The sequence below is a fragment of the Borostomias antarcticus genome, assembly GCF_949987555.1.
Source record: "Borostomias antarcticus genome assembly, chromosome: 3".
Taxonomy (NCBI): Eukaryota; Metazoa; Chordata; class Actinopteri; order Stomiiformes; family Stomiidae; genus Borostomias; species Borostomias antarcticus.
In genome coordinates this window covers 35,651,247-35,676,709 of record NC_140236.1, presented here as the reverse complement: position 1 = coordinate 35,676,709, position 25,463 = coordinate 35,651,247, and the positions used below count along the sequence as shown (strand labels likewise).

The following is a 25,463-nucleotide window of genomic DNA, read 5'->3' as shown; positions in this document are numbered from 1 at the left end:
TCCCACCCCGGCCACAATCTCTTCGTGCCACTCCCCTCAGGCAAGAGGTTGTGGTCCACGTGAGGCCCCCGTCTGCATGCCACAGAGGCAGCTTGTGTCCCCAACTGACCCCCCCTCCCCCCTGCCCCACCACAGACTCCACCACCGCTGAGAGACACTGTCTATAGACACTTGCACATGACCTGAATGTTCTGTATAGGACACACCACACTCACATATCATGACACACATGCACACACTTGCACATGACCTGATTGTATGTATGTGTTGGACGCACGGCACTCACACACCACGCCGCACACACATACACACACACTCACACATTACACTCTGCATATACTCACTGTATATACTGACTGCACAACTTTTATTATATTGTTCTTCTCTCTCTCTTAGCTATCCCTTCCTTGTTGTTTTTTTGCACTAGCGTTTTGTACTCGCCCTTTGCACTATCCTGTATTTGCACTGTCCTGTCTCATCCCTGTACCCTGTCCAATGTTGTCTCAATGTTTTGCACCACATCCGAAAGCAAATGACTAGTAGCCTACGTATCAAAACTACAATGGCAATAAACGGACTCTGATTCTGATTCTCTGACTCATCTATGAATTCAAGCTAGAACTAATTGCCTAAAGATACTTTAATGACACTGTAATGCCTAAAGGAGGGGGTGTTTGGGGGGAAAGATGCATTTCTGAGTAATACAACAGGGCCATAAAGCAAAGAAAGTTAGAAATAAATGTCTCAAAATGGCTGTGATAAAAAAATTATCATTGGACCTGTGGTGAGGTTTTCTTCATTTGAATCTTCTATGATTCCATCCATTGCCGTTATGTTTGGGTCAAGATCAAGTTCAAATTGGATGAGATCAGATTAAAATGTTTTCTTATTGTGCATTTTCTACAGCAGTATTTGAAATCATTTAAATATGGATATTTCAAAACGAATTGACCTATACATTATTAGTTTTAATGATTACATTATTTAATTGTATATCTATGAATAAAGGAATCCTGAATATGATTTTTAGATGAGGTTTTCTTCATTTGAATCTTCTATGATTCCATCCATTGGTGTTATGTTTGGGTGAAGATCAGATTAAAATATTTTCTTATCGTGAATTTTCTACAGCAGTATTTGAAATAATTTAAATATGGATATTTCAAAACGAATTAACCTATACATTATTTAAAACAAATTATTTTATTGTATATCTATGAATAAAAGAATCCTGAATATGATTTTTAGATGACGTCAATACGTATCGTTTCCGGTTCACAGTTCGCTTTGTTCTCGCTTCCGCGATCCTGTTGTCAAGCTCGAAGCTACAACCTGACAACCACAAACCTCTGGTACAGGCAGCCGTTATGACTGCTTAACACAGATATATACTTATTAGAAAACGGTTTCGATTCTAGTTCCACATCCAAACACTATATCTAGGGCTGAACCTGTAAGTACTCAAGCTTTTGAAATGTCTTGCTAAGCTATTTGAGTTAGCCTAGCAAGCTAGCTACTATTAGCTGACGTTATCAAGCTGGTTGGGGAGTGAGGCTAAGCTAACGTTAGCTATTTAGCTAACCAGCTGAGCTCTGTTATGAAGACTTGCCAATTTGATAATGAACCAGTCAATATGTCATTTCGTCAGCCATGTTGACACCTGTCCTGAGTCTAACTTAGCTAACCTAGCATCAAGCTATCTATTCAAAGCCAGTATGATCCCAGTTATAATAGCTAGCTAGCTGGGAATATTACTGAGTCAGTGTGGGGTGCTAGCCCCAGTGTGACTACTAGTACTGAGTCAGTGTGGGGTGCTAGCCCCAGTGTGACTACTAGTACTGAGTCAGTGTGGGGTGCTAGCCCCAGTGTGACTACTAGTACTGAGTCAGTGTGGGGTGCTAGCCCCAGTGTGACTACTAGTACTGAGTCAGTGTGGGGTGCTAGCCCCAGTGTGACTACTAGTACTGAGTCAGTGTGGGGTGCTAGCCCCAGTGTGACTACTAGTACTGAGTCAGTGTGGGGTGCTAGCCCCAGTGTGACTACTAGTACTGAGTCAGTGTGGTGTGCTAGCCCCAGTGTGACTACTAGTACTGAGTCAGTGTGGGGTGCTAGCCCCAGTGTGACTACTAGTACTGAGTCAGTGTGGGGTGCCTGCTAGCCCCAGTGTGACTACTAGTACTGAGTCAGTGTGGGGTGCTAGCCCCAGTGTGACTACTAGTACTGAGTCAGTGTGGGGTGCTAGCCCCAGTGTGACTACTAGTACTGAGTCAGTGTGGGGTGTTAGCCCCAGTGTGACTACTAGTACTGAGTCAGTGTGGGGTGCTAGCCCCAGTGTGACTACTAGTACTGAGTCAGTGTGGGGTGCTAGCCCCAGTGTGACTACTAGTACTGAGTCAGTGTGGGGTGCTAGCCCCAGTGTGACTACTAGTACTGAGTCAGTGTGGGGTGCTAGCCCCAGTGTGACTACTAGTACTGAGTCAGTGTGGGGTGCTAGCCCCAGTATGACTACTAGTACTGAGTCAGTGTGGGGTGCTAGCCCCAGTGTGACTACTAGTACTGAGTCAGTGTGGGGTGCTAGCCCCAGTGTGACTGCTAGTACTGAGTCAGTGTGGGGTGCTAGCCCCAGTGTGACTACTAGTACTGAGTCAGTGTGGGGTGCTAGCCCCAGTGTGACTACTAGTACTGAGTCAGTGTGGGGTGCTAGCACCAGTGTGACTACTAGTACTGAGTCAGTGTGGGGTGCTAGCCCCAGTGTGACTACTAGTACTGAGTCAGTGTGGGGTGCTAGCCCCAGTGTGACTACTAGTACTGAGTCAGTGTGGGGTGCTAGCCCCAGTGTGACTACTAGTACTGAGTCAGTGTGGGGTGCTAGCCCCAGTGTGACTACTAGTACTGAGTCAGTGTGGGGTGCTAGCCCCAGTGTGACTACTAGTACTGAGTCAGTGTGGGGTGCTAGCCCCAGTGTGACTACTAGTACTGAGTCAGTGTGGGGTGCTAGCCCCAGTGTGACTACTAGTACTGAGTCAGTGTGGGGTGCTAGCCCCAGTGTGACTACTAGTGTACCTGACTGCTAGCAGGACAGAGCCTGTCATAGGAGCCTATGTTCAAGCACTAGTCTTGCCCACTTATATTGTCATCATTCATTGATTGAGTTAATAGGGAGCTAGCTAGCTATCAAAGTCTAAATAGTTTAAGTCACAAAGTTAGCATAGCTGCTTTGAGTAGATAATTTGCTAACAAAAACACACTCAGTTTCCAATTTTAGTTATTTGGTATTTTTCACTGCAGTAGTTGGCTTTAGTGTTTCAATTCGTCTATATCAGAGATTTAGAAAGAAGCCAGCTTTTGATTTTTTTGCTTAGTTAGCAAACCAATGAACATTCTCTAATAAATACATGTAGCCTATCTGTTATAGACATTATCAGGCTTACTTCTCCTTTCAATGTTATAGTACACTACGTTGGTTGTATATCTGGCATATTGTCATGACAATCTTGTCAGTTCCCTGTTCAGGTCACATGCCTTGAACCAGGCCCACTGCCGGCTGCCTGTCCCCTGACATAGAATAACAGCATGACATTCCTCATTCTCGTGATATACAGCCAACGCTTTCAGACACTGGAGGCATGTAGCGGTAGCAGTGTGTTTCATTGTTGTGAGTCACACACAGTCACTTTGCAGAGAAGCAGCAAAAGACGGTTTATCAAGGGCAAGTTGTGTGCTGGTTCTCAATGAAGCAACCCAGAGAGGAATATCCTGGAGATGCCCAATTCTTTGGTATAGCAACAATGCTGGGTGTATTTCATGACAGTGCTGGGAAGTTCCTTTGACGCAAGAAGCTGTCCTCTTGAGTCTGTTTTCAATCTGGTGCCACATTTGCCATCTTGTGGCTTGAGTGTGACCATTATGGAATCCCACATACTAGTTCGCCATTGTTTCACTTGTCGTGTGTTCCCAGAGGTAAGAGGCTTTTGTACTAGCTTACTAGGTAACTAGTCAACTAATTCACTGTCTTTGTCTTCAGGCTGTCAAATCTGGTTCAGGCTTGTTGGGCGGTTGATGCATAGAGTAAAGAGGGTGAAAGTTGAAGACGAAACTGAAGGTAGTTGGAAAAGGTAGGGAAGAAAACTGCCTTGGCCTGCTGAGTGTGTTTGATTATGCCTAGTCTCAACGCCAAACCCATGAGAGTTCTTTCATTGATCTCTCTATGGGTCTAGGACAACTTTATGAAAAATCTGATGCTCAAATCCTGGCAATTCATTGGTTTCGCAGGAATCCCTGCGACACCAATCAGTAACGACTTTTGCAATCAGGTGTTCCCACCCATAGATAAGCCCCGCCCATCTAACCTGGGCTAGCGTCTCTCATTTGCTGCTGCGACCTGTCACTCTTTCAATTTTGAACCGTCGATACGCCCTCAGAACATCAGCTTGGGCGGTGAAGTGGCCCAGACTCTATTATGTAGCATGCGGAGCGCAGCGATTCAACGTAATATTTGAGTCTGGAGAGGGACTAGATTATGCCTTAACACAGCCTGCTGTCCATATTCAGCATCTTCATTGGGCCTAACAGATGTTTAGTGCATTGATAATGAATCTGTGGAAAGATTTGTGGGTTAATATCCTTGACCTCATCCGTCTGCGCTCAGTTACACAGCCGCAGGGATGACTGCCGTGGACGAGCTCTCGGAGAGCACGGAGGTGGTGGAGATGGAGGACGTCCCCTCGCAGTTCTTCGTGGAGAAGCGCACGTGGGACGGCCTGAGGGGCATCATCCATAGCAGCCGCAAGTACTCGGGGATGGTCGTCAACAAGGCCCCGCATGACTTCCAGTTTGTGCAGAAGCAGGACGAGTCTGGCCCCCACTCCCACAGGCTCTACTACCTCGGTGAGCTCGCACCCCCACCGCCGAATGTTCGCGCGCGCACTTTCTCCGTCGCAACCTTTTTTCGGTCAGGGAAATGGCACCGCCTCAGGCGCAGAATGAAATTGAGTTAAATACAAGTCGTTATGTCAATATGTTAGACTGATAGCTGCGGCGTTTAGTTCGTATGCCCCCCAGCCTTTGGAACACCCTGCCAGAGGACCTGAGAATGTCTGAGACCCAGATCTTCAAACATACCTTTTTAACATTGCTTTTACCATGTAGTTTTACTTGTTTTAATATCTTAGTGTTCTTAATTTGCATTCTGTTTTTAAAGTTTTTTTTTATAGTTCTATTTTACACCATCTTTAAAAAAAAAATTATTTTAATGCTTTTACTTGTATTGCGTCTTTTAAATGTGTTGTGTTTGTTCTCCTTTTATGTAAAGTACTATGTGCTACATTGATTTGTATGAATGGTGTTATATGAATAAAATTACATTGACATTGATAATATTGAAACTGTATGCTTGATGAAAACCTTTTTGTTGCTTGGGAATAAAACCACGAGGTAGCGTATTCCAATATGCGAGTATATTTATTTCCCATTTCAACCTTCTTTGGCCAGACACAACTGGGTAAAGTATTATCACTCTCTCTGGTTTAACTCTATCCACTATTCTCCATGTCCTTGCAGGAATGCCCTATGGAAGTCGGGAAAACTCATTACTCTACTCCGAAATTCCCAAGAAGATACGGAAAGAGGCCCTGTTAGTTTTGTCGTGGAAACAGATGCTAGATCACTTCCAGGTGAGTCCCCGGCCCAGGCCCTAACCTTAACCCTAACCCTCTCTAACCCTATCCCTGGCCCAGGTCCTGTCCTTGTCCTCTCTAACCCTAACCCCAGCCCAGGCCCTGTCCTATCCCTCTCTAACCCTATCCCTCTCTAACCCTAACCCCAGCCCAGGCCCTGTCCTATCCCTCTCTAACCCTAACCCTCTCTAACCCTAACCCCAGCCCAGGCCCTGTCCTATCCCTCTCTAACCCTAACCCTCTCTAACCCTAACCCAGGCCCTGTCCTTGTCCTCTCTAACCCTAACCCAGGCCCTGTCCTTGTCCTCTCTAACCCTAACCCCGGCCCAGACCCTGTCCTTGTTCTCTCAGTGTTAGGACTGAACTCCCTGCAGGGCACAGCTCACACACAGGCAAGGCATTCCCTCCCCTCCAGGCGCAGCTTTCAGTAGCACTGCTGTGTCATTTCTTCAGCCGTACATGGCTCAGGCCCAGTCGCCCTCTTTCTCTGCTGCATTAACAACGCTTTTATGGGGTTGTTTGTGTGTCTGTGTTTGGCCCCATTTTAATACTCTAAGTGTATCCTCCTGAACTTGAGGTAATGTAGTGATGGGGCGGCTGTATAGCTCAGAAGGTAGAGCGGGTCGTCCAATGATGGTAGGGTCGGCGGTTCGAATCCCGGCTCCTCCTGACTATGTCGAAGTGTCCTTGAGCAAGACACTGAACCCCAAATTGCTCCTAATGAGCAGGTTAGCACCTTGCATGGCAGCTGCCGCCATTGGTGTGTGAATGTGTGTGTGAATGGGTGAATGAGAGGCCTTCATTGTAAAGCGCTTTGGATAAAAGCAGATATATAAGTGCAGTCCATTTACCATCCATTTACCATTTACCATCTGGTCTAACACGATTGGTTGTTTGAAAGCGTGTGCTCCTCTACACAGCCGATGCCAATCCTGTGATACCAGAACAGTGATGACCCGAGGGAGGGAGGGAGGGAGGGAGGGAGGAAGGTAGGTTGCATTAACACAGTACAGAAGTGAACCCCCCCCCTCTCTCCCTCTCTCCTAACCCAGGCCACCCCTCATCATGGGGTGTACTCGCGCGAAGAGGAGCTGCTTCGGGAGAGGAAGCGGCTGGGGGTTTTTGGGATCACGTCGTATGACTATCACGCCGAGAGCGGCCTGTTCCTCTTCCAGGCCAGCAACAGCCTCTTCTACTGCCGGGACGGCGGACATAATGGCTTCATTGTGAGTAGCTGGGTAACAGGAAACTGTTACGGGTGCTTCCTGTCAAGGTCATGGCGCAATGTTTTTTTTGTTGTTGTTGTTGTTGTTGTGGTTGGGAGAAAACCTAAGCAGATCCCTTGATGTGTAGCTAACGTCTCAGTGCTAGAGCAAAGAAATGAAAGACAAAGAACCTATCCTTGTATTAGGGTCTACATTGACCTTTTAGGTGCAGGTTATTATTATTACAGTAGATAATGTGTAAATCTCTCAACTGACTCAAATTGGCTAACAGTAACTCATTATTTATTTATTGCTGAGATATTACTGTAGTGTAATTTATAATTAACCTATTCATTTTTTTTTTTTACAATGACTGTTACAGTATATTATTGCAATCATACATGATTAGGTTCTCAGATCACCACTCCTCATCCCTGAAAGTCTCTTTTGAATTTTAGCAGGCGTCCCCCATGAAGCCTGTAGAAATTAAGACACAATGCTCAGGCACGCGCATGGACCCCAAGATCTGCCCGGGGGACCCCAGCTTCATGGCCTTCATCAACAACAACGACCTGTGGGTGGCCAGCATGGAGACGGGGGAAGAGAGGAGACTCACATACTGTCATAAAGGTTCCTGTTGACTTGAACTAAAAGCTTGGGCTGATTCTATCACAGTGCTGATTGATGAATGAATGGATGAATGAATGAATGAATGAATGAATGAATGAATGAATGAATGAATGAATGAATGAATGAATGAATGCATGCATGCATGGATGGATGGATGGATGGATGGATGGATGGATGGATGAATAAATGAATGAATGAATGAATGAATGAATGAATGAATGAATGAATGAATGAATGAATGAATGAAGGAGTGAATTGGGCAGTTCACACGAACAAGTTTATCTTGATTTTGAGAGATCAAAGACTAATGTGAAAAGACCATTTATTGAGTGTGTGTTTGTCCCCGTCTTAGGGCTAAATAGCGTAAAGGATGACCCAAAGTCTGCGGGCGTCGCCACATTTGTGATCCAGGAGGAGTTTGATCGCTTCACAGGCTATTGGTGGTCCCCAGCGGCTCCTGAAGGTGAGCCAGGGCGGTCAGTCATGTACAGATCACCATCATTGATTTCTGTGGAATGTCTTTCACTCGCTTACTCACTGTTCTCCCTACCACCATCTGATCTTTTCTGGTCAGATACAGTGAGTGACATGAGGGTGTAGTTTCTAGAATGTCCAATGACATGAACAAAGGTTAAAGGAGAATGCTCGTTTTTGACAACCTGGACCTTATTTACGGCATATTATAAGACGTTTCACTCACTGAGATAACTTTGGTGTAATTCGGAGGCCTTTAGAAGAAATTTTAAATCCAGCGCGAGCCAAGTATATCCATGTAATGGCGGCAGACGGGGCACTGAGAATGCAGCTTCTAAAAAATCTATTTTCTGCCGCGAAAATATTGTTTTTTTCAATCTTTTTGGAGCATTCTCCTTTAATTGATATGTCTCTCTCCCCCTCTCACTCTCACCCACTCTCTCTCTCTCTCTCTCTCTCTCTCTCTCTCTCTCTCTCTCTCTCTCTCTCTCAGACTCAGATGGGGGTAAGACCCTCCAGTTACTGTATGAAGAGGTGGATGAGTCTGAAGTGGAGGTTATCCATGTACCGTCTCCAGCCCTGGAGGAACGCAAGACTGACGTCTACAGATATCCCCGCACAGGTGAGAAACGCCCTGGGACTTTGACTTTCCCAACCCCCGGATTTGGTTTGGGTTATGGCTTTTGGTATTGGTTGCCAGTATTCCTGTGACTTACAGATTAAACATTTTCAACAGCATGCTTTGATATGAATAGTGCATTTCCTTCAGCAGGAATGGCACTCTAATACACTCGCTGTTTTGTATGTTTTCAGGGAGTAAGAACCCTCAAATCACCCTCAAACTGGCAGAAATCAGAACGGATCACCTAGGAAGAGTGAGTTGCACATCTAATGGTTTTGAGCTGCCCGGGTCACCATATTGTGAATACATCTGATTAATAATATGCTCTTGGACAGTTGGTGGATATGATCTATATATGTGGTTTATATTAATAGTAAGTAAGTAAGCTTTATTTCTATAGCGCTCTTCACAGCACGGATGCACAGAGTGCTTTACAGTAATAAATTAAAATGGCAATACAACACGAGACAAAATTAAAACGACACAGAACAGAAAAAAAACAACATTGCGAGCAGCAAGGCGTTATAGATGGCCGAAGGCCTGCCTGAACATGTGTGTCTTAAGATGTTTTTTGAACATGAGTTCAGTGGATGGCTCACTCAGGGCCTGGGGAATATATATAAAAAATATTTATATATATATAACTGGTTTGTATTAATATGTGGTTTATATGAATATAACTCTGGTTTCTTCTGGTCGACGTCCTCAGATCGTGAGCACGCAGGACAAACAGCTGGTCATCCCGTTCACCAGCCTGTTTCCTGGGGTTGAGTACATCGCCCGGGCTGGCTGGACCAAAGATGGCAGATAGTGAGTAGTTCCGCCCCCCTGGAAGTCCACGAGTAAATTCATCAGTCGGACCCTTAAGTCGACTGAGATTCTTTAAGTCCAGGAGTCGTTTCTTTTTTCTCCACTGTCAAGATGCGCCAGTGGGCTAAGACAACTCACCTGCCTTGTGATTTATGTAGGAAAGGCCAATCATTCGTTTTAGACCTAGGGTATTACCGTAGCTATTTGTTGTGCAGTAAAAGGAGACTTAAGACTGATATAGCAGAGGGAAGAAGGCAGGGAGCCCCTCTCCCCTCCGCTAAGCGTCTAGCCTAGCCTAGCCTACTATGCGCCAGCGATCACGTGCATTTCCCAAATGGAATATGACAACACAAAACTCTTTTCCTAGATAAATCTTCTTGTAAGATAAGACATCCGCTGTGATTTTATTTCCCCCATAGACAACTTGAGTTCTAATGTCTGCGAAAATACTTTAAATGACAGCCAAAACATTTCCTCATTGACTGCTGCCCAACGCATGAGCTTATTCACGCACGCTTTCAAACGCGCAGTTGAGGAGACTATCGTCAAATAACCCAACCCTAATGTGGGCTATGGGAAACACTGCATAAACACAAGGGGGCATCTGAAGTAGATGGACAATGTGGGCTAGATGATTAATTTCGCAAGAAAAATAGGAGTCTTTTTTTGTGCTGCCTGCGAGTTTGAGTTTAAAGTAAGACAGCTGTTCCATCTCCCGCGGTCTCCCCTCAGCCTAGACATAGTGGGGAAAAAAGGAGGAACAAATCATCAAATCTCTGGTTTGAACAGGCAAATCTGATTCGACTCACAAAAATCAGTCAGATCCAGCCCTAACAGTGAGTGTGGTAGGATGGAGCTACCTGCCGGAATAAGTACAGCTCATTGATATATTAGAAATTAAACTCAAGTATTGGGTCAAGCATAACTGTACTAATTCAGTACACATCCTTGTCAGTTGATGTTTTTAGTTGGTTTCTGTTCTTGAGGTTCTGTCACACACTCAGGCCTGCTCTCACTACTGTGTCACAGGCTGTTAAATAAATCGCCAGCTACCCACTCCTAGGGAACACCAGTTGTCCCAAGGTCTCTCGCCAAATGTCCCACCAGCCAAAATCTCATCGCCAACCGACCCAGCTCCATGAAACCGTGTCTCTAGGCAAAATCGTAGCCTGAAACTGTTTAAATAGTTATTTATTTTCTGCCCCGGAACCCTCTGAATTAGACCCTGGTTGGGAGCACTTGTGTTGTTTCTGCCTTTAACCCTTTTAACCCTGAAAATAAAGTGACAACCTTTCGAATATTAATTTGATTTTCCCTATAATACTAGAAAGCGCAATTTCTCAGCTTTCAGCAAGTGTTGGAGTGAGGAATTTTTTAGATTTGTTAGTTTAAAAAAAAAATAATTAAATATTAGATAAAATGTTAGATATTTTTAAAATGTTGCCGGTGACGTGGTCGTATTCAAAGGGTTAATATCAGACTGTGCTTCCCCTCGTCCCCAGCGCGTGGGCGGTGTTTCTGAACAGGACTCAGCAGCGTCTCCAGCTGGCGCTGCTGCCCCCGGCCCTCTTCATCCCCGTGACCGAGGACCCCGCCCAGAGAGCGGAGAGTGTGGAGGCTGTGCCCGAGGGAGTCCATCCCTTCATCATCTACGAGGAGACCACTGACATCTGGATCAATGTGAGTAGTAGCCTGCCGTGGCGCTGTGGGCAGGGCTGCTGTAGGACCACCTGACTTTAATCAGAAACTCAGTAGAGGAAATGGCCCCTCTCTTTACTCTAGTCCTCGCAGGTAATTGTAATTGTCCCGTTGACCAAAGAACATCTTCCCACAGACACTAGCCTACTTAGCTTGACCAGTTTTAAGAACGCCGTCAGTGTTTCCCCTAGGATTTTTGTCAGGAGGGGTGGTAGCCCCTCCCCCCCCCGATACTACTAATGTTGTCTGTTGCGGGGCGGGCATGTCACGGATACATGGTGTCAACAGTGTCAACATGGACGCGCACAGTAAGGTGTTAATTTTAAAGTGCATTTCTCTACTCTGAGCTGAAATGAAACCAGTACACATAACTACAAAAAATAAAAACATATTACTAGAGAAAATAACATTTAAACAGCTGAATGCTAAACAGCTGAAAAGAAATTGCAAAAGCATTGCTGAAAATGCATAGGGAATGGGGGGAAATGGGAACTAACAGTCCACAACACAGATTCAAGATGTTAACCTAATATGTAGGCTATGCCCTACATTTGTAATTACTAACATCAGAATACATGGACTCTAAGCTGTGGTTACATTACTTATGTAGCTACAACAGAAAATATTCTCATTTCATCATCTCTCACTCCCAGTCAGAAAATGTCCGCTAGCCACGATGCTAATTTTCGCTATGTTAAACTCCATTGACTTATGCTAAAAATGATAGCGATCTAAAAGTCCGCTATTTTCTGGCTTTTGGGGTCTTTCAGGAGGGGCGGGCCACCCCTCCAAAGCATTGGTAGGGGAAACTGGCTGTAGCCCTAATTTTTTCCGTTTTTTTTTTTCCCCCCTTTTAAGTTGCTGTTAAGCGTGAGGTCAAACAGTAGTTTTTCAGGACAGGATTCTCAGGACTCTTTCTGTTGGCTCTTCTCATGCCGTGTCTTGTCTCACCCACAGGTCCATGATATTTTCTATCCATTCATCCAAACCAAGGATGAGGAGATCACCTTCCTGTGGGTCAACGAGTCCAAAACGGGCTTCTGCCACCTCTACAAGGTCACCTCTCTGTTACAACAAGGCTGCTACCAGTGGGCCAGAGACTACACACACTCACAAGGTAAGGAGGGATATCTTCACCAGCTTTCTTCTCTTTCATTTCTAATAAAAAAGAAACCTGCACAGGTGACCGACCTTTCCAAATTCTACATTTCACGTGTGTGTGTGTCAGGAAAGTGGATCTGGGCTGTAGTCTGCTTTCTGTCCTCATAAGCGAGATAGATAATGCAAATGAAATCCACTCACTTTTTGGGGTATTTTTGTTTTCTTTTCAGATGACTTTAAGTGCCCAATCAAGGAGGAGTTGACGTTGAGCAGTGGGGAGTGGGAGGTGTTGGCCAGACATGGCTCCAAGGTGAGCCTCTCCAGTCTTTCCCAACCCTGGTCCCTGGCTTTATAGGCTTCTGTTTCTACACTGGGGCGGCTGTAGCTCAGTTGGTAGAGCAGGTCGTTCAGTGATCAAAGGGTCAGTGGTTCGAATCCCAGCTCCGACTGTCCACATGTCAAAGTGTCCTTGAGCGAGACACCTAACCCAAAATTGCTCCCAATGAGCAGGTTAGCACCTTGCATGGCAGCTACCGCCATTGGTGTGTGAATGTGTGTGTGAATGGGTGAATGAGAGGCCATTGTAAAGCGCTTTGAGTGCCGCTAAGGTGGAAAAGCGCTATATAAGTGCAGTCCATTTACCATTTCCACACAGCAGTGATATAACAAGCATTTCACCCCCCCCCCCCCCCCCCCAAAAAAAAGGATATTTGTTTTTCATGACTCGGTTCAGTGTCTAATTCCATAGAAACAGATTATTTATACTGTGGCCAATCCTCATGCAGTCTTCTTCCTCTCTTCAGATCTGGGTGAACGAAGTCACTAAGTTGGTGTACTTCCAAGGCACCAAGGACACACCCCTGGAGCACCACCTGTACGTAGTGAGCTACGACTCCCCGGGCGACATCGTCAGGCTCACCAAGCCAGGCTTCTCCCACAGCTGCTCCGTTAGCCAGGTACCGGACAGGGATGCTCCTCCCTCTCACTCAGACACTGCATCAGGTTTTAATAAACGCTAAAGGCCGAGGCAGAGGCTCTGTGCCAGAGCTGACACAGAATTGTTTCTTGAACGTAGGAGTCTAGTGTCTGGATGGAAAGCCATGATAAGTGGAGAAGTTTTATCTAAAATGTCTATAGTTTCTAAATAGTCTTAAACTGTGTTAAAGAAATTGTCTCTTAGGCCTAATCTACTATATGGGAAAAGTAGATTCAACTGAAGGTATATAATTCAGCCTAATGAAGAGTTCTGTTGACATCTCTTCTTCTTCTCCCGTGTGTTTGCCAGAACTTCGACATGTTCGTCAGCCATTACAGCAATGTCAGTACACCTCCCTGTGTCCACGTCTACAAGCTGACCGGCTCCGAGAGCGACCCTCTGCACAAAGAGCCCGAGTTCTGGGCCAGCATGATGGAGGCCACTGGTGAGAGAAGGGGAGAGGCAGTAGTGACAATGTTCTCCTGGTTTTTCTGTTCTGTTTCTGAAGTACTACAACAATCCTCCCTCCTAAGCACTTATTGTATTGTATTGTATTGCACTGTACTTTAGTGCTATTCTTTCACTTTGCCCTCAGCACTAGATTATGCTCTTGGTCACTTGTTTTAGAAAGAAGATGCACTTGTGAGTTCTGGCAAGTAGTAGTACATTGGCTTTTCCTACGTTACATGCAATTATTGTTAGTCGCTTTGGATAAAAGCGTCTGCTAAATGACTGTAATGTAATGTAATGTTCATTTATCTCTTGCATAAAGACAATACAGGCATCAATGCAACAATACACACGCAACATAGTGCTTCACACACTCCAGTAGTAGTAGTACTAGAGTCATTAACCCTAACCCACACACTCCACTGGCCTAAACCAGAGTAGTAGCAGAGTCACTCTATGACTAGTTCAAATGACTTATTTATGTTGTTTTGTTGTTGTTTTCCAGGGTGCCCCACGGACTACGTACCCCCAGAGATCTTCAATTTCCCCGGGAAGTCGGGGTTCCAGCTGTACGGCATGCTGTACAAACCTCACAACCTGGTACCGGGCAGGAAGCATCCCACAATCCTCTTCGTGTATGGAGGTCCTCAGGTCAGGTTCTTCCTCTGGTCAGGTCCGGGTCGTGTTCAGTAGACATGAAAAACATCCATGGTACTTCTGGAAGATTCCACCTCCGATTACAACTCTGCTTCTTTAGCTTAATGTTGAGGTCCACTGAACATAACCCAGAAGAGCAGGCAATGAACAATTATTTCTCTTTTTGAAGTCTAGATAACTGATGCTGTTCCCATACTGTACCATAGTTTGTTACTTAGACCATTGTGCTCAGTGCTTGCATTATTTGCAGAACTTGCAGGATGTTCATTTAAATGAACAACGGGGTATGTTGTTTCAGGTCCAGCTTGTGAATAACTCCTACAAAGGAGTGAAGTACCTACGTCTGAACACTCTGGCGTCGCTAGGCTACGCTGTGGTCGTCATCGACGGCAGAGGCTCCTGTCAAAGGGGGCTGAAGTTCGAAGGGGCTCTTAAAAACAAAATGGTGAACTTTGTGTTTGTCTTATCTTTACCAGTCTTACGATGGGTAGTTAGAGGAAAGAGATGTGAAAACCATTGTAATGTGGAGGGACACGAGGAAAGTAACTAGCCAGTGACTTGTGCAGTCGCTATTGCTCATTCTGTTGGTAACAGTGTAAAGTCCAGTCCATGGCAGTAGCCATGTTTCCATCCACACATTTTATGCGAATTAAGTTATATCGAATAAAAAATGCCTTATGGAAACAGTAAAATCCGATCAAATGTCATGAAAATCGACAAAAAGTTTGTACTGTCGATCTCGTCAGATTTTCTCTTGTTTCGATAAAAGTCTTTTGTGATAAATGCTTTATCCGATTTAAAGCTCTAGATGGAAACGCACGTTCACCGGCTTTATTCGCATTCATATTTTTAGTGATCTCACATAATGCGGTTGACAAGTGGATGGAAACATGGCTAGTGATGCCCCTCTGTGTGCGATGGCTGGGTTCAGGGCCAGGTGGATGGAAACATGGCTAGTGACGCCCCTCTGTGTGCGATGGCTGTGTTCAGGGCCAGGTGGAGATCGAGGACCAGGTGGAGGGGCTCCAATACGTGGCTGACAAGTACAAGTTTGTGGACCTGAGTCGCGTGGCCATCCACGGCTGGTCCTACGGTGGCTTCCTGTCCCTCATGGGGCTCATTCACAGGCCCAACGTCTTCAAGGTACACATTAGCCAAGTCTCAGACCATTTTATTATCTTCCATTTTTATTCGTCATTTTATTGACCGTGTGTGTGGGGAGAATTGATCCAGGATGAATTTCATTCGTACAAATGACAAATAAACCTACTTGAAACTTAGAAGGCGAAAGACTAGCAAAACTTGACTAAAAGGGTGTTAATAGAGTGCATTCATAACATCTGACATAACATGAATTCATGTCCAGGTGGCCATAGCAGGAGCCCCAGTGACTGTGTGGATGGCGTATGACACGGGATACACCGAGCGCTACATGGATGTGCCTGAGAACAACCAGCAGGGCTACGAGGCCGGCTCGGTTGCTCTGCATGTAGACAAGCTGCCCAACGAGTAAGTCATGATGAGCATCTTTTTTTATTATTATTCTTGTGTTTTCTTAGTACATAAGACAGGGTAGCAATGACAGGACAAAAGTGGAAATCTTGAGGGAAAAACCCTAAATATCCAGAAATATCTTATGACCTGGTTGATCAGAAAGAGACACACCTCAACAAACTCCTGATTATCTTATCCTGCAAAACCTTCAACAGTCTGTATAAATTATTACATGATTGAATAATGTGAGGTTGATTTATTTATTCAATCATCACTCAAGTCAAATTTGAAGAGTAATACATCATTTATAAATAATATATGCCAAAACAACATTATAATGTAGATAAAAGCTCTGAAGTTTGTTTTATGAATATGAGAATAAAACTATGTTATTTTCTCACACAGACCCAACAGATTACTTATACTTCACGGATTTCTCGATGAGAATGTGCACTTTTTCCACACCAACTTCCTGGTGTCTCAGCTCATTCGGGCGGGGAAGCCTTATCAGCTTCAGGTAAGACGGCATTTTCTGTTTTTATTCATCATTAAAAATTATTCCAAAAAAAAACCTGCAGATGAAATAACTAGACATGTGTTTGGTTGGTTGGATGTCTTCAGTGGACACTCCTTCCATATTGGATCAGGGGTTTCACAGACAGGGCTTAATTAAAGACAGGAGTAGGCCTAAATGTGGACTTCAGGTAGTTAGACTAGTTTAAGACAGGAGTAGGCCTAAATGTGGACTTCTGGTAGTTAGACTAGTTTAAGACAGGAGTAGGCCTAAATGTGGACTACCAGTAGTTAGACTAGGACATTTAAGTAGCTTGTAAGAACGTGTCGTAAATTTAGCTTAGCTAGTCAGAGACTATGAAGTCCTTGAGTACGGTGAGTTAGCCTAAACGAGAACACGGCACAGGCTGCTGGTCTAATGGTGCTCATGAAAACCCGGATAGAAAACACCATTACTGCTGCGAATCTTGAGACGAGACAAGGGTAGAGCTTTTATCTTGAAGGCAAATGGTAAAACTTTTATTTTGAAAGCTGGAAGACAGAGAAGACAGATCCAAAAAAGATAGAGTAATGAGGCCATTGTGCTTACCAGCCATGGTGAACAATATATGTAAAAAAAATTATAAAAATGCTTTGAGTTAAGTCGGCTCCAACAGGCATTTTAGTGTGGGACTAGGCTGAAGCCTTGTCTGTGAGAGACAAGGCCCAAGATAGAGTGGGCAGATCAGGTTCCATGTAGCTGGAATGAGAGCGACAGGCCTGACTTTGAGAATGAGAGAGACAGGCCTGACTTTGAGAATGAGAGAGACAGGCCTGACTTTGAGAATGAGAGAGACAGGCCTGACTTTGAGAATGAGAGAGACAGGCCTGACTTTGAGAATGAGAGAGACAGGCCTGACTTTGAGAATGAGAGAGACAGGCCTGACTTTGAGAATGAGAGAGACAGGCCTGACTTTGAGAATGAGAGAGACAGGCCTGACTTTGAGAATGAGAGAGACAGGCCTGACTTTGAGAATGAGAGCGACAGGCCTGACTTTGAGAATGAGAGAGACAGGCCTGACTTTGAGAATGAGAGAGACAGGCCTGACTTTGAGAATGAGAGAGACAGGCCTGACTTTGAGAATGAGAGAGACAGGCCTGACTTTGAGAATGAGAGAGACAGACCTGACTTTGAGAATGAGAGCGACAGGCCTGACTTTGAGAATGAGAGAGACAGGCCTGACTTTGAGGATGAGAGAGACAGGCCTGACTTTGAGAATGAGAGAGACAGGCCTGACTTTGAGAATGAGAGAGACAGGCCTGACTTTGAGGATGAGAGAGACAGGCCTGACTTTGAGGACTTCTCTCGACAGATCTACCCCAACGAGAGACACAGCATCCGCTGCGCGGAGTCCGGGGAGCATTATGAGATCATGCTGCTGCACTTCCTCCAGCAGCACCTTTGATGAGGACAGAGCCCCTCCCTGCCCCACAGACCCCCCAGTCTCAAACCCGCTCTCACCCACCTCCCACTGCAAACGGCCGTCTCAAACACCCCACCCTCTCTCACCCACCTCCCACTGCAAACGTCTCAAACACCCCACCCGCTCTCACCCACCTCCCACTGCAAACGGCCGTCTCAAACACCCCACCCTCTCTCACCCACCTCCCACTGCAAACGGCCGTCTCAAACACCCCACCCTCTCTCACCCACCTCCCACTGCAAACGGCCGTCTCAAACACCCCACCCTCTCTCACCCACCTCCCACTGCAAACGGCCGTCTCAAACACCCCACCCTCTCTCACCCACCTCCCACTGCAAACGGCCATCTCAAACACCCCACCCTCTCTCACCCACCTCCCACTGCAGTCTCAAACACCCCACCCTCTCTCACCCACCTCCCACTGCAAACGGCCGTCTCAAACACCCCACCCTCTCTCACCCACCTCCCACTGCAAACGGCCATCTCAAACACCCCACCCTCTCTCACCCACCTCCCACTGCAAACGGCCATCTCAAACACCCCACCCTCTCTCACCCACCTCCCACTGCAAACGGCCGTCTCAAACACCCCACCCTCTCTCACCCACCTCCCCCTGCAAACGGCCGTCTCAAACACCCCACCCTCTCTCACCCACCTCCCACTGCAAACGGCTGTCTCAAACACCCCACCCTCTCTCACCCACCTCCCACTGCAAACGGCCGTCTCAAACACCCCACCCTCCCTCACCCACCTCCCACGTTAAAAAAAGGAGATTTTTATAAAACAGCCAACTTGCATCATGCCACGAGCTGAGAGTCAATCAGCAGTTAAAACGCTGACGAGTTTCCACAAGAGAGGAGGGACGAGAATGGAACGAAGCACTGAGCATCTTGAGCTTGTTAGCATCTTGGAGTGAATCATTGTTTTATTTTATGTGCCACACCCTGTAAGTGAACTTCTTTTTTTATTTTATTGTTTTTGGGTCCTGGAACACACTTTTTTTTTTTTGCCAAACGTGTCTTTCTTTCCTTCTGCCAGTGGCTTCAGATTGCACATGGTGTAATGCAAGCTTTGCCGACATATATACACACATGCACTTCTCCCTGTTCTCCCCAGACCCTCTGGATTGGTCTTGTCTGTTGTTATTCTGGACTGTACTGTGCGTCATGGGTGTCATGTTTTCACGCGGTGAGCCACTCGATGTGGTAACTGCATAGATAAGCCGCGCACTGCAACTGGTATTTTAAGTGTATTATTAAAAGAAATATTTTTATGACTTCTTATTCTTTTATAACGAGTGTTGAAATGTTAGCAACTGATAAAAAGGACTGCAAATCTCCTGACTCATCTCACTCTAGTTATCAGTAGTGCGCTGTGCCTGCTGTCACAAAAGACGGATATGCTGTTCACATATTTCCTTTGCACAAGAAGTGACCGAAGTGCTTTGTGACCCTTTTAGAGAGGGTTATCAAATAGGGTGACATGTAACTTGCATGAATCTGATACCCTGAAAACCTGCACTCGGCAATCTCATGTGCCTTATTAGGAAATAAAGATGGAACTCAACCAATGGCGAGTGTCAGACCAGTCAGGGAACTGATGTTTGAGGTGGACCACAAAAGGTGACTCGACGTAGAAAAATTATTGTTATGACAAATACGCCCAATGAGATGAGATGCTTGTATCTGTCGATGGTAAGTCTGCACTCTAAAGTGTTGGAGAAATAAACACATCTAATTACAGCTGCTGCACTGTACTGGGCTGGCCGTTCTGTGGAGGAAGAGGAAGGAGGAGACGAACGGCAAATACAAGAAGTTCTCTGCCCGGACCATAATTATTTAAAACTTCTTAAAAAAAAATATTGTGTCTGAAAATGCCAGAGTAGGCATTAGCATGTTCATTAAGTACAAATGCCTGAGTAGGTATTAGCATGTTTATTCAGCATCACCCGGGGCTTGAACTCACAACCACAGACACCAAGGGAAGGTCATGTTCTTGTTGAGCCAAGTGAGAAGCGGTCAGTTAGACCTCTGCTTAGCCTTCTAATACAACTTTTTAGGTTCTACAAAAGAATGTTCTCAAACAAACTTCCTTCACACTAGTGTCAAAAATGCACAGTGACAAACTCAAATCCTCAAAGATAGATAGATATAAATAGATAGATACTTTAATGATCCACCAAGGGGGAAATGTGGTGTTTCAGCGGTGGACAAATTACAGCAAAAGTTGGAAATGCAGATACATAATATGTATAGTAGCAATAAGCATAAAAAATAAGTACTTTACATCCAAACGTACAGCATGTGTAGAGTATAGAATATGTATGTTTGTCTGTCTTCTATCTGCTTCATGCGTGACAAACTGGCTGGGGTTTGAAAAGTTTTTTGGCTCGTCTTGCTAATTGCAGAGTAACTGCAGTTTTGCTCAATTAGTGGCCAATCAATCAATTTGGCCGGATGTAATCCTAGGCGGGGGATGGGCGGGGTTGCCAACCGCAACGTTTTGATTGGTGGATCTTGTGTTGTTCAACTATAGGATTGTGGGTAGTGAGTTTTTTTTTCTATATGTGAGCAATAGTTTGAGGGGGACAGAATGAAGACAGAATTCAAAATACTGTAAAAATTAAAATAAAATTAAATAAATCTGTTTTTGAGATATAATTCTAAAAATGTTCACACTACATCTACCATGTCATGAACATTTTGTCATTATCTTTCATGAATATCAGAGATGTATTGAGTGAGAATTTTTCAATCTGCATTAAAATCCATCACGGTGGAGACTGGGTTCTTCAGGCTAATTTATTCCCTATGAGGAAAGACAAGCATATCTGGTTTCATTCATTTTTATCTTTTTGGGTTATGTTCCAAGTCCCGGAAAAAAGGGTAATAGTGGAAAATAAAAGGGAAACAATAGACTTCCTACTGTAAATTGCTGCTATGGGCAACATATAAAAAATTCATGATGGCTCAATATCCCCTTTTTTGTGATATACCTTCGGCTATAAGTGTACCAAATTCCATGCATTTATCACAAAATTGTCAGCCATGCCACTCCAAGCCTCAACTCTATTTTTAGTCTTTGAGCAACAACGGACTCCAGCAGATGGTGACAGAGTACAATTCATGAGGCTAGACTGTGCATGGTCCATCCATCTACTGTATAAAAGCCTCATATTTGTTTGTATGGGGTGCTACATTCTAGGTCCTCTACATTGAACCGTTAGGCAGCACACTCCAGATCCCCAGGACTTCTGAAGGAAATACTCTAAAATACTCTTCCTTCCTTTTATTGATTCGAAGTCAGTGGTTATTTTAATTGCTTGTTCACCAGTTATATTGTCTCTGTTCCAAGTTATGAATCTGGATCCAAGAGCTTAAAGTAAAGGATTGAAACTGCAATAGTTTAATATTAGGCTACTTTTATTTAATCAACTCTGAAACTAAGATGATCAATCTCTTGTCTTAACAGAACAGATTTTATGTTTCAATATCAATTTGAAAGTTATAAGTTATATTACAAGTTTATTGTATAAATGACAACATGTGACATGTACATCTTATTTGAATAAAAAAAACAAATGGTTAATACAATTCACATTTTTATCAAAACGGCAGAATTTGCACAAAAGTGCACTCCCTTTTAATGGGAATAATGCTATTTATAAATCAATATGATTTAAATAGTGACCACTGAGACAGTGGAATACATTACGTTACAGTCATTTAGCAGACACTCTTATCCAAAGCGACTTACAATAATTGCATTTAATGCAGGGAGTCAAGTCAATATATTGATTCCTGTGCAATTATGGTAATATGCAAGCAACAAGTGTTACAAGGTGCTTAATGATTCTAACAAAAAACAACCAGGGTTCGGGGCAGCCTTCAGTGTAAGAACTTGTTCCTCTACCATTTTAAAAGAATGGGGTTTAAAGTGAAACAGCACTTATGACTTGATCTTCATAGTCGTCTTCAGAAGATTGTGGCCTGAAGTCATGGCGCTCCAGAAGGCCAGCTGCTTTCTCGGCTTCTGCCTCTGAAGGGCCTTCCTTGGATACCTGCCGTTCAGGTTTGCTGTGCCGCAATCGCTGAACCACCAGCCTCCTGGAGGAAGTAAGAGTGATTAGAGATCACTAGTTCCTATCATTAGTCATTAGTATCATCTATCATTAGTACCTTTAAGGATGTTCAAGCAATTCTCAATTTCACAGAAATCCAAGAGATTTTGGACCTTTAGGAAGACATGTAGGAACACTTCCGTACCTGACAGATGTGTGGCGCAGTTGAGGTCGGAGCGCTGGTCGTTGTCCCTGTCGGGAGTGGAGAAGGGTAGACCGGACGCTCCCGTGTACAAAGTCGTCTCCACGCCACCAGTTGGGCCTTGCTGCAGGTGTAGGGCGTAATTATTCTCCTCTCCATCCAATCGGAATTGGTACTGAACAGACTGCATCTCTCCCCTCCAATCGGAGAGCTCCACCATCAGCGTCTTCTGGCCTTGCTGAGACAGCGAATGGATGTTCTCCAATCCCATCCAGAATTCACCTGAAATATTAGAATCCATTATAGGTACATGGATGTACATGAATTACACATCAATAGTAATAAATGTAATAAGGGCATACTGGACCATTAAGGCTGCCGAAGCCTTTCTGATAGGCCTCCCATAACTGGTGGAAGTTCTGTGACCCGTCTTGACGTTTCTGGATGACCGTCCAGCCGGCGTCTATGTGAGGGAGCAGGAGATGTGGAGAGTTAGAACCTCTTCCATGAGGTTTTCAACAAGGTTAGCAACCTTATATTAGAGATGCTATGCTTGTGAGGGGAAACTTTCTTTTAATCAATTAAAGGTACCCAACGAAACGTGAATCAAAACAATCCGTTCTTTGTTTATTTTTCGAAATTCCTCGATTATATGGTTCCTTGTAGTCTAATAAATATATTGAATCACTTGAATGTCTTTCCTACCTTGTAATTTCTTCGCAAAATGATATTTAGCTAATGTTTTGAAAACAACAAAGATGTGTGAAATGTCACTATTATGTGCTCCGTGTATTGACGCAATGACGTAGTACGCGATTTTCAGGGACCACCTTCTCAAATTTGCTCTAGAGTGCATACTAGTGGTCAAAAACTACATTGCGTACCTTTAACTGTATACATTTAGAGCAAAGTGACAAAAGTAGCATTTTTCACTCACCAGATGTCATTTCACAGAGAACATCAAAGGGCTGTGAGTTGTGTGGCTGGATCGTGTAGACACCACTGTTCCTTTCCCCTCTCAGGAACAACTCATGACAATCAGAGGCCACGCCTGAAACAACAAGAACATTTCACTCATCCGTCCAAAAAAAACTTCTTTATTCTTCTGAGGCTTTGAAAACACATTACTTGTTTTGTTGAGTGTAAATGTTTTAACACAAGTGCTGATGACCTAGGTCTGCCAAACACTTATCTATGTGTTGTGGAAAATGCTGCTATCCTTGTTTTTCATGATCTTTGGACTATATACTGCGAGCACGCTAACTGGTCCAAAGTACAGTATCCTCTTCCATATAATCGAGGACAGTGTGTGTCCTTATGTGTACACAGTGGCACATTTGGGATGTGTTGCTTTGCATAGTGTGGCTAGTCTAAGATTTAAGCTTCAATACAGGAAACAACATTTCAGTCCTATCTGGACCTTCATCAGCAGCTATAGTGTGGAGGCCTTATTGTTCTATCACTGACGCTATCTGGCCTGGCACCTATTTAAGTGATGTGCGTATCGTCTCTTTCTCTTTTCTAGTCTTAGATGTAGTTCATTACGGAGGCTAGTACGGTAGTAGTTTTTAAGCTTTGAAGCAAGTCTCCCGTACAACATCTGTATCTGTTTACTGTCCCGAGGAAGACATTGGAATATGTTTATCTGGCTATTAGGAAACCAGGGGAAAGGTTATCCACCTCCTAAGGGATAGTCCGTTTGGGCGGTGGCTCAGTTGTGTGAACCTCACCTGTTGGAGCATTGCTGTGTTTGGTGCTTCCCTCCAGTGCCATCTCCTGTCCTCTGTGCCTGACAAGGGACTTCCCTTTCCTCTGTGAGACCTGGGTGAGAAAGAAAACATGGCAATATAACCATTCTGCTTTGTCTCTTTTCAACTTTTTCGCTTTACTTTTCCAGTGTATCAACATAACCCACCATCCCCCTGTTCCGAACACACACGGACCAACATTCTGCTTTACAGTTGTACATACTGTACCTTGCCTTGGAGTGCTTGAAGATAAATGGTCTGTTTCTCCAGTTTGTCTTGCTGTTGTCTTATTTTCTCCACAAGTTCATCGATCCGTTTGGTCTGGAACTCCAGTATCCGCTAAAGACAACAGTCAGCCACTCCAAGTTAGATCCAAACGCTATTTTATCAACATCAAACAACAAATGACATTTGCATTCTGCCATACTTTCTGTCATCTTTCCCTGAAGATTATATGTAGCCTAATATATGCACTTAAACCGGACAATGTCAGACAGAGGGATTTATCTCTCACCTGGATGAAGCTGACATCGCCATGGTGACTGTCGTTCTTGCCGTTGTGGTCGTCCAGCCCTGGTCTCTGCAACGCGCCCTCCACCTTCCCCTCCAGACTCTCCATCCTGGCGCTGATCTCCTGCTGCTGCGTCCTCAGCTGCTCCATCCTGGCCTCAGACGAGCTGTTCTCTCGCCCGTCCCTCCCCTCCGCCTCCTGGGCGTCGGTCCCCGGCGCCTCCCCCTGCCCCTGGGCGTTCTTCGTCAGCTCTGTCATGGTGCTGTTCAAGGCTTTGATCTTGGCGGTGATGTCCCTCATCTGGCCCTTGTACTTGTCCACGTGGTCCTTCAGGCCGTGTCCCAGCTGCAGGAGACCGTGGGCCACCACGTTGACGTCGTCCCAGGAGGCGTACCTCTCTCTGCCGGCGCCTACCCTCTCGAAGGGGAAACACGTGGCCACTTGCACCAGGATGGCAACTAGCAGGAGAAGCATCAGTGGTGTCTTCATCTTTCCCTTGACGTCTCTCTTTGGTTCTCCAGATGTGTGTGCACAAGTGCTGTCTTGGTTCAGGTTTGCTGGATCTGCTGCTGGACACAGGCAGAGGCTTATATACTACTGGCTCACTGCTGCTTGTGGGCTGCTGCTCCTATTGGCTCTAGGGCTGTGGTGGGAGTGGTCTTCTCAATTGGACTCTACTCTTCTATGAGAAACTGTTCATATAGCTGAAAATCTGTTCATATAGCTGAGAATCTGTTCATATAGCTGATAAACTGTTCATATAGCTGAGAATCTGTTCATATAGCTGAGAATCTGTTCAGGAGTTGGATGTTACTGTAAAAACACAGAAATCGGTGAACGGGAAACGTTCACCTGTACAATATATAGTTGATAGTTTGTGGTCGAGCGTATGCCTTTTTTTTCTTCTTTAAATTTTTTAGGGTCTCACAATGAAACGTACTTTATAAATAAAAATGAATTGTTATTATTATGATGATGACTACTTTTCAGTAGTCATGAAAGACTACTTTACAAATACTTTTCAGCTCTGTGAGTGATTAATAAAATATTATTGGATAGTAACAAGCCAAGGCATTTTGTATAATTTCATCAAACACTGAGGTTAGTTACTATAGTCCTATGTTTCAGCTTCATTGATAAATATTATACATCTCATTTGGGTTTAATACACAAA

At 44.6% G+C, this 25,463-nt stretch overlaps 2 protein-coding genes across 3 annotated transcripts; one reads left to right on the top strand and one right to left on the bottom strand.

The window, feature by feature from the left end:
- Positions 1 to 1,321: 1,321 nt before the first annotated feature.
- Positions 1,322 to 18,197, top strand: dpp9 (dipeptidyl-peptidase 9). 2 transcript variants are annotated; one of them, XM_084461987.1, is made up of 21 exons: positions 1,322 to 1,453; positions 4,025 to 4,115; positions 4,649 to 4,887; positions 5,560 to 5,672; positions 6,728 to 6,901; positions 7,342 to 7,510; positions 7,863 to 7,973; positions 8,478 to 8,606; positions 8,798 to 8,859; positions 9,316 to 9,416; positions 10,919 to 11,096; positions 12,072 to 12,231; positions 12,446 to 12,525; positions 13,019 to 13,171; positions 13,501 to 13,636; positions 14,147 to 14,292; positions 14,597 to 14,743; positions 15,289 to 15,441; positions 15,665 to 15,807; positions 16,198 to 16,309; positions 17,658 to 18,197. In XM_084461987.1, exons 2-21 carry the CDS (start codon positions 4,060 to 4,062, stop codon positions 17,748 to 17,750), a joined length of 2,655 nt encoding a protein of 884 aa, XP_084318113.1. In that variant the 5' UTR covers positions 1,322 to 1,453; positions 4,025 to 4,059; the 3' UTR covers positions 17,751 to 18,197. The 2 variants fall into 2 exon arrangements, with proteins under 2 accessions (XP_084318113.1, XP_084318112.1); XM_084461986.1 differs by having other exon boundaries at positions 7,339 to 7,510.
- A 2,981-nt stretch (positions 18,198 to 21,178) lies between these two features.
- On the bottom strand, positions 21,179 to 24,837 carry LOC311329844 (angiopoietin-related protein 4-like). Its single transcript, XM_084461780.1, has 7 exons — positions 24,293 to 24,837; positions 24,007 to 24,117; positions 23,761 to 23,851; positions 22,968 to 23,081; positions 22,398 to 22,493; positions 22,034 to 22,312; positions 21,179 to 21,874 (listed from the first exon to the last, which is right to left on the bottom strand). Exons 1-7 carry the CDS (start codon positions 24,776 to 24,778, stop codon positions 21,717 to 21,719), a joined length of 1,335 nt encoding a protein of 444 aa, XP_084317906.1. The 5' UTR covers positions 24,779 to 24,837; the 3' UTR covers positions 21,179 to 21,716.
- Between the last annotated feature and the right edge of the window lie 626 nt (positions 24,838 to 25,463).